Source organism: Sesamum indicum, linkage group LG6 (assembly GCF_000512975.1).
Source record: "Sesamum indicum cultivar Zhongzhi No. 13 linkage group LG6, S_indicum_v1.0, whole genome shotgun sequence".
NCBI classification, from domain to species: Eukaryota; Viridiplantae; Streptophyta; class Magnoliopsida; order Lamiales; family Pedaliaceae; genus Sesamum; species Sesamum indicum.
In genome coordinates, this window is record NC_026150.1 from 22,935,325 (window position 1) to 22,950,004 (window position 14,680).

The window sequence follows — 14,680 nt, forward strand, 5'->3', positions numbered from 1 at the left end:
TGTTTTTTTTTTTTTTTTTTTTTTTTTTTCTAGAGTGACTTGGCAAAAAAAAAATTACCACTGATGGTATGTCAAGTTTTTTTAAGTTGTAATTTTCTATTTGCCAAGTCATATTCTAAATGAATATGTTGGATTAGTACATAATCAAATTCATTAGAAGCCTATTTTAGGTGTTGACATGGCTGAAGACACGAAATTTTTCGACAAATTGGCAGGAAATAATTAAGATTACCACAAATTTTATAATTATTGTTAATTTTAATTGAACTGAACTAAAATTATCACCGTCTAAATTACAAGACTAAAAAGTGAAATTTCCCCCAAACTCGATTTATTGCCATCTCGATTACACAAATTAAGAATTGCAAATACACAAATACCCTTGGTTGGAAAAAAAAAAAAAAAAAAAAAAAAGAAGCTGTGGAATATAAATGTAACGAACAAGAAATCGGAGTCTATGGTCAATTCATACAACTTTCCATATTATGTAACTCTATAAATAGGGTGATGAAGATTTATTCGATGGGAGTTGAATTTTTTCAGCAAGTGAGAAATTGTAAAGTTCTAGAACTTTGACTTTTACTGAACAGGTGTTCCATTTATTCTGTAACAGTGTAAGAAATTATGTGTAATATCAATAGGAAATGTATAGAAAGCATAAATCAATGATAAATAGAAATATGTATAGATGGATGTCACTGGAGATGGCAAATTTAAATAAAAAAAAAAATTACAATCAGCTTTCTGAAAAATTTGATATGATTATAAATATCTTTTCGTTATTTAAAAAATTATTAATACTCTAATGAGGTTTGGTGAAATTATATGATTTTTGGATGGAGGTTTGAAATTATTAGCTTTGTGTTTTTTCATTAAAAAAAAATTAGATAAAGGGGATGGAAAATTTTCAAAAAATGTAAAAGAATTGTTTACTCAATCCATAAAAAAAGTTTAGAATTTTTTGAAAAAAAATGCAGTTATAATGTATAGTCCGTAAGGTCATTTTAGTTGGTGCATCATAAAAAATGGATAAAATCTAATAGAGACTAACAGATTAAGGCAGACGAACTTTAGACTTAGGGGTATTGATAATTTTTCAAACAATAAAAAAGTATTTGTAATTACGTCAAATTTCATGAGAACTTGTTTTAAGTTACACTTTAAATAATGAAAAAAGAAAAGAAAAGGAATAATAGGGAGAAATAGGGTCGCATCCAATGAAGTATTAGGTACAGACATTTATTTTTTAAGGTTTTGATACTTTCCTTGTTCTTTAAGTCTTACTTTATGCGGTTCTTGTGTGTGGCCAATTACATAGAACAAAGAATCTAAGGAGAATAGCCCATTGATTGCCTTCTTTAGGCAACAAAACATTGATTTACTTTGGTAACAAATGATTATTTAATTTATTCAATTAGATTTTATATTTTAAATTCTATTATATATTATATTTTAATTAATATATATATATATTATGTATAATTAATGAGGCATAACTCAATTAGCAAAATGGAGCCCAATGACTCTAATTTGTTAAATATTTTATGAATTTCAAATTATTTTTAAATTCAGTCATTTGAAATGTTTTTCTCAAATTCTTCCATCAAATTCAAATGCACTCTTAAATATTTTTATAATGTAGGAAAAAATTAGTTGTTTCATTTTTCAAATAATGAAGGGGCAAAGTGACAATAACCATATAGCTGGAGGGGCAAACTGCAAAATTAATAAGAAAAACAAGAAATTCTAGAACAAACACTTATGTTTGTTCCTGGATCTTGGCTTCTGGATACTAGAATGAGTCCCATATAAGAAAAAGGGTTGTACACTCACACAAAGTTGAAAGACAGAAAAAGTAAAATAACAAGTTTCATCATTACCATCACACCACCCCCACCCCCCCCCCCCCCCTCCTCCCCCACTTTGTTCATCTCTCCACCACCTTTTTCTTGCTCCCTCCCCACCCCCCTTTCAATATATCAACCTTCCATTTACACACACTACCCTCCTTCTCGCTCTCTCTATCTCTCTCACACACAGACACACATTCTCTCACTCATCAAGATTTATATTATATGTTTGTGTTATATGTATAAAATGAATGACACAATTAAAGTCGTCTCTTTTCCAAGGGGAGTAATGATGTTTGTTTGGATTGAGATGGTGGTTCATTTGTTGTCTGTTTCTGTTTCAAATTCAAACCTATACTAGAAAAGCAAGAACCTTGTTGGAAGAAGTTTGGAAAGAAGACAAGCTGGAGCTAGTAGTCTTTCTTACAACCTTGACAAGAATTATGATCAGTAGAAGAAGAACACTTATCATCAGTTGCCTTCCATTCATTCACCTGGCTGCTGCTCTTCTACTCTCTTCTTCATCAGGTTCCTCATCACTCATCATCATCTTATTTCTTACATTTCTTTCATTCATTCCCAAGTTAACCTTGTTTGTCATCATTATGTCTTGGTTCTTTGTCTTGAAATTCTCCAACTCATCATGAGTGTGTGTATATATATATATATGGAGCTGTGTATAGCTGTACAATCATTCCTATTGTTGGAGGTTGGAAAATTCTGACTCAAATCGAACTTGTTATGATTTCAATTAATTATATGGTAAGTGTAATTTACTTATGGTGTAATTGATGTATAATTTAAAAAAATGACAACAAATGTATTATACTTATTTTATAATTGGTTGGATTCGAGTGTTTGGTAAGAATTTACAGTGTTGGAGTGTCATGATTGGGAATAGGAGTTGCTTGTTAGTTAAATCTCATACATGTAATTCTAGAACAATGTTCTCTTGTCTAGTTCTCTACAACAGGAAATTGTACCAAAAGAACATTCTTGTTTTTTGGTTCTTGCACAGGTACAAGTTCCAAAACAACAGAGCCCAGAAAACTGGCGTACAATGAAGAGAGAAAATTGCAAGATTCTGTCCCAATTTCCACTAGGCAAATGGACATCACAACCCCTATCACAACAGTTCCAACAACCTCAAACACAACGCTAAATCCAACTGATTCCAACCCTGAATCTCCTGTCATAATGAATCCTGCCAATCCAGTTATGACACCGTTGGCCACAAACTCCCCTGCATCGTCGTCAACCGGAAGCTGGTGCATCGCTAGCCGATCCGTGTCGCAGACCGCCTTGCAGGCTGCACTAGACTACGCTTGTGGGCAGGGTGGCGCTGACTGCTCGGCCATCCAGGCCAATGGGGTTTGCTACAATCCGAACACGGTCCGTGACCACGCCTCTTACGCATTCAACAGTTATTTTCAGAATAATCCAATTCCTACTAGCTGCAATTTTGGAGGGGCTGCAGTCACCACTAGCACTGATCCAAGTAAGATAACTTCTTCAAATACTACTCAAATCGAACCTTTTATTACAAATTGATGTTTATGTCATCTCGTACTGCAACTCGAGTGTTACATATCTTCAGTGGCGATGATTGTCATTTTACTCTCACTAGTAGCGAGGCCCAGACAGTCCAGGTGGGTAGGCCTATAGGATAAGTCGAGCTAAAACTTATAAGATATATATTAATTAGGGATGATTATACTCCTCTCTTTTAAAGTTTGGCGTAATTACAAATAAATTCCCGTGGTTTGAGAAATTAAATTTAGTACTCCTGAGATTTGTTTTCGTTTAAGATATAAGTCTCTCCGTTAATCAAAATTCATCAAATTTGTTGATATAAACAAAAAAGGTTAGGAAAAAATCTATAATAACTCCTGATTAACTTATTACTAATTTATTTCAGGTTAAATAAATTTTTTATGATCAAATTACCCTCACACGTCTTCACGCATTAACTAATGTGAGGAGATATATTTTCACCATTATAACTGTAGTTTAGTACGAAAAAAATTATTTGACCTGCGATAAGTCAGAATTCAGTCAATCAAGGGAAAATATCAATTTTTCATTCAATTTTTTTATTAACATCAGCAAATTCAGTTAATTTTGACTAACAAAAAGACTTATTTGAAAAAAAAAAATGTATTTTCATACCCACATTCGTAGTCAACACGCATGTGCTAGCTACACACTTTGGCCTCAAGGAGGTTTTTAAATTTTTTTCATATCACATGGAGTGTAATTAATATTTTATTTTTCTCAAATTTTTTTTTAATATTTTCAATATCTCAGGAGGTTTTTGAATTTTTCAGAATAAAATTTTGTACAACTTGATTAGATTTTAAAATAAGTTAAGATCTCCTCATTTTTCTTTCAATGGTTTATAAGCCCACTACAAAAAAATATAACATTAATGCATATCTAATTGGCTTAGTGAAAATAAATAGTCCCAATAAGCCATTATAAATATTTTATTATGATAAATAAGTTGAGTTTCTGTATCGATTTTATTTAATTATCATTGATAATAGTCATCTATCATGATTTTTAGTTCAAAGTCATTAAAATATAAACAATAGTAAATTTCTATCGCCCCTATGTCATATTTATTTATTTTTATTGTATAAGCCTTTCTAAAAACTTTACCAAAAGTCTCCACAACATCTTACAAAAATCTCAAACAAATATTAATTTACAAAATGTCTTATAAAATGTTTTAATGAGTTTATAAGCTCGATCGTGTTGTCTTAAATGCATGCACTAATTGTTGCAATCGATCTTTCTTGATGCATCTTATCCTTGTGCAGGTTATGGTGCATGTCGCTATCCATCAACTAGGTGAATATTTACTAGTAATAATCTTCAAGTACTTATAGTAATCCTTTTCAATTGGAGGAAAAACTTCTTACGGTTGCAAACTTGAATTTGCAGCACGAGTTCATCTGTGTTGAATGCAACCAACTCAAGCGGATCCCGAGTTTTTGGGGCCGGCCGACCAATCACCCCCTCTACTTCAACCGCTATCACACTAAGTCCTCACATCCCTTATTTCCACGACGTATTGGTACTTACCATCACGATTTTATCATCAATGCCATGATATGGTCGACGACCGGCCCCTGTAGATCATATAGGCAAAGTTCCTTAACGTGAATGTAGATGACCCTTCTTACAAGATTGCATCAAATTTGTTGGTTTGAGATCAGCCCATGTAGGAGGTCTGTTGATGTCACAATTGGTGCATGCTATTTTTGAATCATTTGCCAAACAGACATCTCTATAGGTATGAAAATCAGGCAAGGGAGGAAGTGTATAGATGAAGAACCAATTATAGGAGCAATTTGGTGAATTTTTTGCTTTAGTTCATCTGAAGAGCACTATATATGTATGTGTACTGCTACAAAATTAGTACAACTTGAGTGGTTCTTTTTCAGACCAGTATTTTCTTTTTCTGGTGTTGTTCAAAGGTGAATGATAAGAATCTTGGTGGGGAATTGTGTAAAAAGCAGTCATCTATATATAGATGAACTTTGACAGCATAACTGACTGTGTCTTGGAAAGCATGCTCGCATTGCTATGGACAATGTAAGGAAAGGAAAAAAGATAAAGTAGTTGAAATGACTCAAAGCAATACTTAGACTCAAATCCTATATACTATGCCCCATTCGGTTGTTAGTGTATGGTATTGTAATATTCATCAACTTAGTTTGCCGACGCTATAAAAAAAATTGATTATTTTCTATATTATACATTACTACGATTGAAGAAATATTATAGAACATCAAAACTATCTGCTAACGATCAAACAAAATCGATGCAAAAAATGACTTTTGACCATGCTTAATTTTATCTATGACCCAAAAATCTGCACAGTTTTCAGTTGTAGCAAATGATCTAGTCTCGTTTGTAGAAATAACAATTAATTATAGTCGTTGTGTGACTGTAACTAATTAGTATCCGCTACGTTCTTTTACATTTGATTATAGTAATTAATTACAATGAAAAGTCATATTTCTTATAGTGTGACTGTGCATTCTAAGATATGAATTTGCTTGTGGCCCGTGACTTTGCCTTGCCCTAGACCCCGACCGAGTAAGTTGGACTTGATAGATCTGATTTAATATTTTTAAAATATTAATTAAAATTATATTTTTTTTCCAAAAACAATACTTCCTGATGCATACAAAAATCGCACATGTCCGTTCAAATGTGGACCTGTGCCTGGGAATTGGATTGTAATGTTTGTAAGTTGGGAAATGGGAACCTGGAAAAGAAAATGTTAACACTTATACTCCTAAGTTAGCATCAAATTTTGGTAAAATGATACTAAAAAGAAAAAATAGGTACGAATTGAGACAAAGTATGATGAGAAGATTATAGTAGTAGGGAGATATGATAAGGATTGGTCATGAAGGCTTAGAATGTCATCCCCGTCTAAGGGGACTAACCTGCTTCATAGAGGAGGTCATGGCCTAAGGGGGTCTCGCATCCGAGTGGATTGAGAGAGGTGGTTGGCAATGGATAAGTCCTCCTGTCACCCTTATCTTGCTGGTCAGCAAGTGCTGCATGAATCCTTCCTGATCAGGAGACTTCAACAAGATGAAAAGTCTGTTGCCCCAGGGGTCTGCCCCCTAGGCCTTCTTGGGTTGCTGACGAAAAAGGGGGCCCGAAGAGGGTCCCTCTGGGCCTTCGTTGACATTAATTGGGCCTTTTGAACTGGCCTGTTGGACTGAGAAATGGGCTTGATTTTGGCCACCGATATGACGCCACATCACTATTATGAATTTATAAATATGAGGCAAAATTGGGAAAATAAATATTTTGAAAATTTATTCTTTTATAAACTTATATGTGCACGTCTTAGCTTTAAAATATTATTTTTTCAACTAAATACTGTTACTCATATATACATGAAAATATTTATAAATTATTTATATCATTATTTTAATTTATAAAATATTAAGCTTATTTATCATATGTAAGCATAAATAAAATATACATTTTTTTTAACAAATATATAAACAATATATTTTATACAAGTATTTTCCAAAAAGTACAAAAAAAGGGAAAAAAACCAAAAGGATCGAATTTGAATAGTATTCGTAGTCCAAAACATTAAGTAAAACAAAACATTAAGACTTGAGTGTTCATAAACTCAATTAAGACTTCAAAATTCACCCAGACTATTGCCATCTCTAATCGGACTGATTGGGAATGAGAGATTTAATATTCGAACATTTGATGCGTGTTGTGAGTGTGTGAGTATTAGTGGGGAGGATAAAGCCCAATTGGCTTAAATTTTAGAACCTCGAATTTTGTTTTATTAAAAAAATATACAAAATATTTAAAATACAAAAGCATAATATTATTCAAAAGAAATCAATTATTTATCAATCTATATGCGCGTAATATACACATGTTCATTTGTTCATATACACCCATATAATAATTAGCATAATTATGCTGCTCTTTCATTAAATCAATTAAAATTATTGTATAGAATGACGTAAATCTCGTGGAAAATTGGAAAATAAAACATTAATTACTAATAACAATAAATTGAGACCACACCCAAAGTCCTTCGTATTAATTAAATTTAATATAATTGACATGACGAGAATTTAATCTTACTTAAAAGTTTTATCCACGTCAGATTAAGAGTGATCCACATGGTGTAGTTGTTGACATTGCCTTAAAATTTAATACAATATACCTACTATATATTATAAGTAATTTATAAATATTTTCCAAATATTTCGCAAAAATTTCCAATTAGTCCCTCTTAAAATACTAAATATAAAAATTAACGATTATCTAATAAATAACTCCTTACAGTAGCTATCATAGAGATTATTTTTTAGACATCATTAATTTAGTATTTATTATTTTTAAAAAATAAAAAAATATTATAATTTATTCTTTTCAAAAATAATAAATAAATATCAAATAAATCCAAACCAAAGAGAACAATCCAACTACGGATGTCTACAAAACTCTTATCATGTGACATGCCACTATTCAAAATTTATACAGAAAAATAGGTGTGAAGGGCCCTCCACCTATTTGATTAGCCACATATCATACCTTTCGGCATCTCCAATGACCATCTCCCAACACTAATTCTCTCCACAAACTTCCCATACGTATGGAGGAGAGCCACCACCTCCTCCGTCCACTTCTCAACCAATCCACCACCACCGCCGCACCCCCACCAAAAGACGATCATGTCGTCGACAACCTCAAGCCCATCTCGTCGAATTCGAGCATAATTCTCCGGCTCACTTTGGTAGCTTGTATAGGCATAGTCTCCATATGGGCAAACCATGAGGCCTCCAAAGGGTACGACATAACTATAGTCAACGAGTCGGGCGATACATTCTTAGGCAAGCGATTTGAACTTTTCTATGTGTCGAACGATGAAGCAGTTCGTCTCGTCATTAGGGCAAGTAAAGTTGTCGAGAATTTTCTTTACCCTGATCATGATAGCCACATCAAGAAACCGATCAGCCACATAATTGTGAAGTTGGCTGACCGGAATTTGACCGATGATATCTTTGTAGAATCGACCACGGACCACAAATTTGTACTTAACATAAGTCCTTCGGTTATGGAAGGTACAAGTTTCAGGCAGGTTGTGTTTCAAGCAGTGAAACGAGGCGTGGCACGTATTTCGCTATGGGACGGTCGAGGTAACGCGCCCCAAAATCTGAAAGATGGCATTGTGGAATACATGATCGGTCACTTATGGGCTACACGGCCGCCGTCCGGTCACGATAAGGCTAAGCCATTGCGGTCAGCCGCCAGGTGCTGGAAGCACGCCGACTCCAGAGTGGTGGCGGAATTCTTGGACTACTGTGAGCGCCGCCGGCCCGGGTTCATTAGAAGATTGAATCACGCCATGATGGACGGCTGGGATGATGGGAAATTGGATGGTCTATTAGGCCAGCCGGCTCAGACTCTCTGTACAACTTATGAGTCGTTAAGGTACAACATTTCCAGCGTGTAGTGCCTCACATGTCACTTGGGTTGGGTCAGCATTGTCCGCCTGGGGAAAACTATTGCTCCAATTATTGGGTGGAGGTGGGTGTGGGTCCACCGCAGCACATGGTGGATCGTGTGGCCAAGGTACGTTGTGTGGGGCCTGATGCTTCCACCGTTGATGATGATGTTGATGAGAAAACGAGTTTCATGCTTATCACCGTCTTGTGATCCTAATAATTCTTTTATTTTCTTGTAAGTTGTAATTTTACACATTATTATAATTTGGCTTTGGTAGGAAAAATTAGTTGACATTTGTGGAATATTCTTTTTTGTTTTTTAATTTAAATGGTGGGCTTTAATATTCATATTTTATTTTCTAAAAATTAGGATAAATTACAATTTATCTAGCTATATTATGGAAAATAGACAAACAGCCCCAGAATGAAAAATAAAATAGCAATTTATTTCTCTGTGTTTTTCAAAATGTAGCAACTTACCTCTCTATATTTTTAAAATTGAAACAATTTACATCCTAGGCAGGGAGATAAATTGTTTTATTTTTTAAAACACAGAAGGATAAATTATTATTTATCTTTCATAAGGATGTAATATGCACATTTTCAATATCACAGAATGGTAAATTATATTAAACCCCTAAAAAATATAAAATTAAATTATACATATAAAGAAATAATAAACGGAGAGGACATTACTCCATAATTGAACATAATATTCACAAATAATGTGATTTTTTTAATTATACCAAATAATCAAATCTTGATTTTCTATACTTTTCACCCAAAATTGAAAATGGAAAAAAGAAAATGACTAACGAAAGTCAAATTTCTCTTCTTTTTTTTTTAGTTAATTATATTTAATTGATGTGTGATTGATATACAATTTAAAAAATAATAATAAATATATTTGATCTGAGCTTATAAATATAGAGTTGAAGGATGATTACAAAGGCAGAGTAGTGTTTCTGAAGAATTTCTTCAGGTCATTCAATGATATGATGCTCCGCAGCAACCACATCATCAGAATTTGGAATTCAATTCCATCGTATCAGACCCCTTCATTCATTGCAACTACAGAGTACACACAGATGTTCCACGCCACAGTACTCATTATTAGACACACTCGCACGCATTCCGGTGCGCCTGCAACCAGACACCCCTTCCCCTGGAATATCAGTTCACTATGCAAATAAGTGTCACAATGTTTGGATTTTTTTATTTTTTCTTTTTTATTTTTTTTAATATTTTATTGTGTTATGTGGAGGTAGAGATAATATATATATTTAGATTTATTTTTGAAATAATTTAAAATAAGTGTTTTGAAATATAAAAATTATCGTTCATTGTCAAATTATATTTCTTTTATATATATATTTATATATATGTGTGTTGTATGTTTGACGTTGCATTTTTTGAGACCAAAGTCGCTGTTTATAATCAAATTACGTCTCTTTTATATCTACTCAAATTCTTCTTCTCATCCATATGATTTATACTATCTATCTATACTAATATGAAATTTTACTCACATAATTTTTTTGTGTCGATAATATTCCTAAATTAGTTAATATCAACAAATTTAGTAAATTTTGACTAATGGATGTGCCTATTTGTTATACGGATGAAAATCTTAGGGGTACTAAATGTAATTTTTCAAACCACGGAAGGTTTACGTGTAAGTACACCAAACTTCAGGAGAAAACAGAGTGTAATTATCTCTTATATCAATATTAATAAATTGAGCAATACTTTGATTCTATCGATAAATTCACATTAAGTAAGATAAATACCCATTATAAATAAACTCATATTAAAAATAATAAATACCCATACATCTAATCGAACTCATACATAACCTCAAATTTATTTATAAAACTTAAATTCTAATCGCTAAATTAAAACATCACTAGTCTATATTTATTTGGGATGTGTACTCGATAAAATTGAAATGAATCCAAGAAAAAGTTGTACACACTTAAAATTCGGTGCATCAAATTCGCATGCCAAATACTTTATTAAAATTAACTACTGAATTTGATTCGATAATTAATCGAAACTTTTTGATAAATCAATTTGATATATGATTAGCTGATTTTTACTTAAAAAATAGGACAAAATATATATTTCAATATATAATGCATGTTATATAGAATATATAATATAATCTGAATAATATAATATCTAGTGCATATGAAAAGATATTATTCCATTCGATTTACCGAAAATGAAAATGGAAACTGAATCAAGATTTAGATTCAATTTGTAATAAAATTACAATTTTTGGCACAGAATAATTATTTTTTGTTTTTGTAATTTTCATCCTTTTTTTAGTTAATGCGATCAGGAAATTATATGTGACTTACACATGACCTAATTAAATTGTAATTTTACTCCTGTAACTTACGGGTTGTTGGCATTTTTAGTTCTACAACTTAGGGGGTTGTCATTTTTGGTCCTGCATAAATTTATTTTCAGGACTAAAATTACAAGTAAATTGCAACTTCCAGCCAAATTGACCGAAAAAGGGATTAAAATTATGAAAATTATAAAGTTACAGGACTAAATTATAAAAATTAATTCATACAGAGTTAAAAATATCACCCTATTAAATTATAAAATTAAAATTAGGGTAAAATGCACTTTGGCCTCGTGAACTATTCTTAATATAACATTTACTCCTTAAATTAACAAATTTGACACTCATCCCCTATAATAAAATTTTGAACAATATTGCTCTTATATATTATATATATTTAGTTCAAAGAATTGTTTTTAGCAATTTTTTGTTTTAACTTTAATTAAATTTTTGTAATTAAAAAAATATCTTTTTTATAATAATATAAAATAGTTCAAATTTTATATTTTTTTCAAACTCAAAATTAAGTAATGAATGAATACAACAAATACACAAGAAATTTGAATATATATATTTTATTAATTTAGTAATAAAATTAATTTAATTTTTAGATAAAAATGAGTAATTATATATTGGTTTCTTGAATATATTTTCTTTAAATTATGCTAAAATTTATTTATTCACTTTTTTCTATTTGACTTTTGGTTAAGTATATATATTTAATCAATTTCTTTAAAAATATATATATAAATTGTGGTTATATTATATTTATTGTGTATCTACTATATATGTATTAATTTATACTCCACTTTTAATTTAAATTCCTCACTTATTAAAAAAATAATCTAAAATTAATTTGGTGGTGATTAATATGTAAAATACTAAAATATATTAAAAAAATAATATAATGTTCAAGACATGAAGGGTATTTTTGTCAAACCAAGAGAATAAGTGTTATATTTATTAATTTAGGGGGATAATATTACATCAAAAATAGTTCAAAAGCCAAAGATTTTACCCTTAAAGTTACAATTTTTCATGATGTTAGATAGACCGATTTGGCGGTCCAACTAGGAATGAAAAAATAATCAAACTATTTGATACTCGATTGAAATCAATCGATAAAAACTCGTTCTAACTCGATTTGTTAAATTACCAAATAAAACTTGAACAAAAGATTTTACTCGGTAAATTTTTGAGTTCGGCTCGAGCTCGATTCAATTAATACAAAATAGTAAGATATACTTAAAAAGATCAAATTACTCGAACTCGACTCTAGTTTGATTTAATTAAAACTCGTTTGAGCTCGATTAGAATAACAGTCAAACCAAGTTTAAATACAATTTTTAAAACTTAATAGTAATTTAAATAAATTTGAACATTAATATGTTCAACTCCACTCAAATTATTTATACCCCTAGGTCAAACCAGGCAGGGTGGACCGAGTTTCGAAAGAGTGGCGGTAGTAATAAATGAGAGGAACGTGTAATCATCAGTCTTCTCTACCTAACATGCATGCTCTCATCATGAAACCAACTAAAATATTCGTCTCATCAACTCAACTCGTCAACAGTGTCCGAAAAATCACGAGTTTGAGTCTCACTAATATACGAGCCATGATTTATTTTAATAGCAGTTAGTGATTTATTGTAATAATAATTATTAAAATTAATTATATTGTTCTCTCTTGAGGTTTGTTTCAGTTATATATAGATTTTTAATGATTTAAAAATTTACATCTGGTACCCCTAATGTTTACTATCATCTCAATTAGATTCCTTCATTAGTCAAAATTTATCGACAATAAAATTGAATAAAAATTTATATTTACTTTCAAACCAAACTACCATCATACATCTTTCAAACTTTCATGTTTGTAAGGAGGTATTAACTGGGTGTTCTATTTGTTAAACAGAAGCTAATGTACTAGATGTAATTTTTCAAACGACAGAAGATCTATGTATAACACATTAAACTTTATGAGAGAATTGTGTAATTATATTTCTAATTATTGGTTAATTATATATTTGATATTAATAATTGATGTATATTTATCATTATTAATTAAAATAACTCTATAATTTTAATAATGATAATATTTAAGTAAATGTAGTCACCAGCTGTAATTACTGATAAAAATACATTGCCCACAAAGTTATTATTATAAATAATTAGGGACGTATGTAAAGTGAAGATGTAGCGACAACTAATATAAAATTGTCGCTATAGTTGCGTTCATCACTATAAGTATGTCGCTAATTATCTATAGTGATGATTTAATACACAGTTATTGTCACTAATAATTAATAGGATTAAATACACTTTGCAGTCCTGAATTATGTATTTTGTTTCATTTACACTTCTAAAGTATGAAAGGTAACGAAAACACCATTAACAAAATAATTTGGCATTTATAAGACAAAAATACCCTTCTCACTTACCTCTATACTTTTTAATTCTACTTTCTAAATTATATTTCATTAAAAGGTCTCCCACAAACTATTTTTAGTGATTTAAAATTTTACTCTATTTTATTTTAGAAATAATAGTTATAATTTATAATTTTTTATAAACTATGGAACAAAAAAAATATTTATAAATTATGAAACATAAAAAATATTTATAAGCTCAATATATGCAAATATATTTTACAAAGTAAATAAATTATGTTAAAAAGTACATGTAAATATGTGTCAATACATAATACATATACTATTATAGAAAAAATATATTATATAACTTATAAATTTTTATTCAGTTACATGTCCACATACTAAAAATATATCATATTATTACTTAAAAAAAATATAGAATATTATATATTAATTATATTATAGATTTGCCAAATACTCAGGCTTATGTTTTTTCTTGTTTTTTTAGTTTTCTATTTTAGGTTACATCTTTTTATTTTTCCAACTATGTTATCTTCTTAATTAATAATAATTACTTTGTATTTTATTATGATTAGAATAAATCTATAAAAAAATCTAATTTAATGATTAAAAAAATTAATTTAAGATATTTTTTTATACATCTAAGAAATGCACACACTCATAAAGCATGCCAAATTTACTGATTTATATAAAGTGAGAATTCGATACAATTACTATAGTTTATTGGAAGAATTATAAAATTTAACTATAATTAATTATTATGATTAATAATAAATAATTGTAGCAAATAGTTTTTACTACGGCCAACAATGGTTGTCAATCGTATTTTTAAGATGGCTAAAATATTTGTCAAGGCTAAAAGCCATCGTAAATGTTTTGACCATGATTCTTAGTTGTAGCAAATAATTTTTTTATGATGGAAAAGCTAGTTTTTTGCATCAGTTTTATTTAATCATAATTACTAGTAATCATTTATCATGATTTTTAGCCATAACCCCTAATACTTGTAGCCAATATTCTAATGGTTGTTTTGTTACTTAAAATAGAAAAAAAAATTGCAAGTTTGAT

At 30.2% G+C, this 14,680-nt stretch overlaps 2 protein-coding genes across 2 annotated transcripts; both read left to right on the forward strand.

The window, feature by feature from the left end:
- On the forward strand, positions 1,955-5,403 carry LOC105165553 (PLASMODESMATA CALLOSE-BINDING PROTEIN 2). Its single transcript, XM_011084607.2, has 4 exons — positions 1,955-2,378; positions 2,869-3,348; positions 4,673-4,703; positions 4,797-5,403. The coding sequence occupies exons 1-4, from the start codon at positions 2,294-2,296 to the stop codon at positions 4,963-4,965; spliced, it is 765 nt and encodes a 254-aa protein (XP_011082909.1). The 5' UTR covers positions 1,955-2,293; the 3' UTR covers positions 4,966-5,403.
- On the forward strand, positions 7,884-9,157 carry LOC105165554. The gene has a single exon (XM_011084608.2). The coding sequence runs from the start codon at positions 8,011-8,013 to the stop codon at positions 8,869-8,871; it is 861 nt and encodes a 286-aa protein (XP_011082910.1). The 5' UTR covers positions 7,884-8,010; the 3' UTR covers positions 8,872-9,157.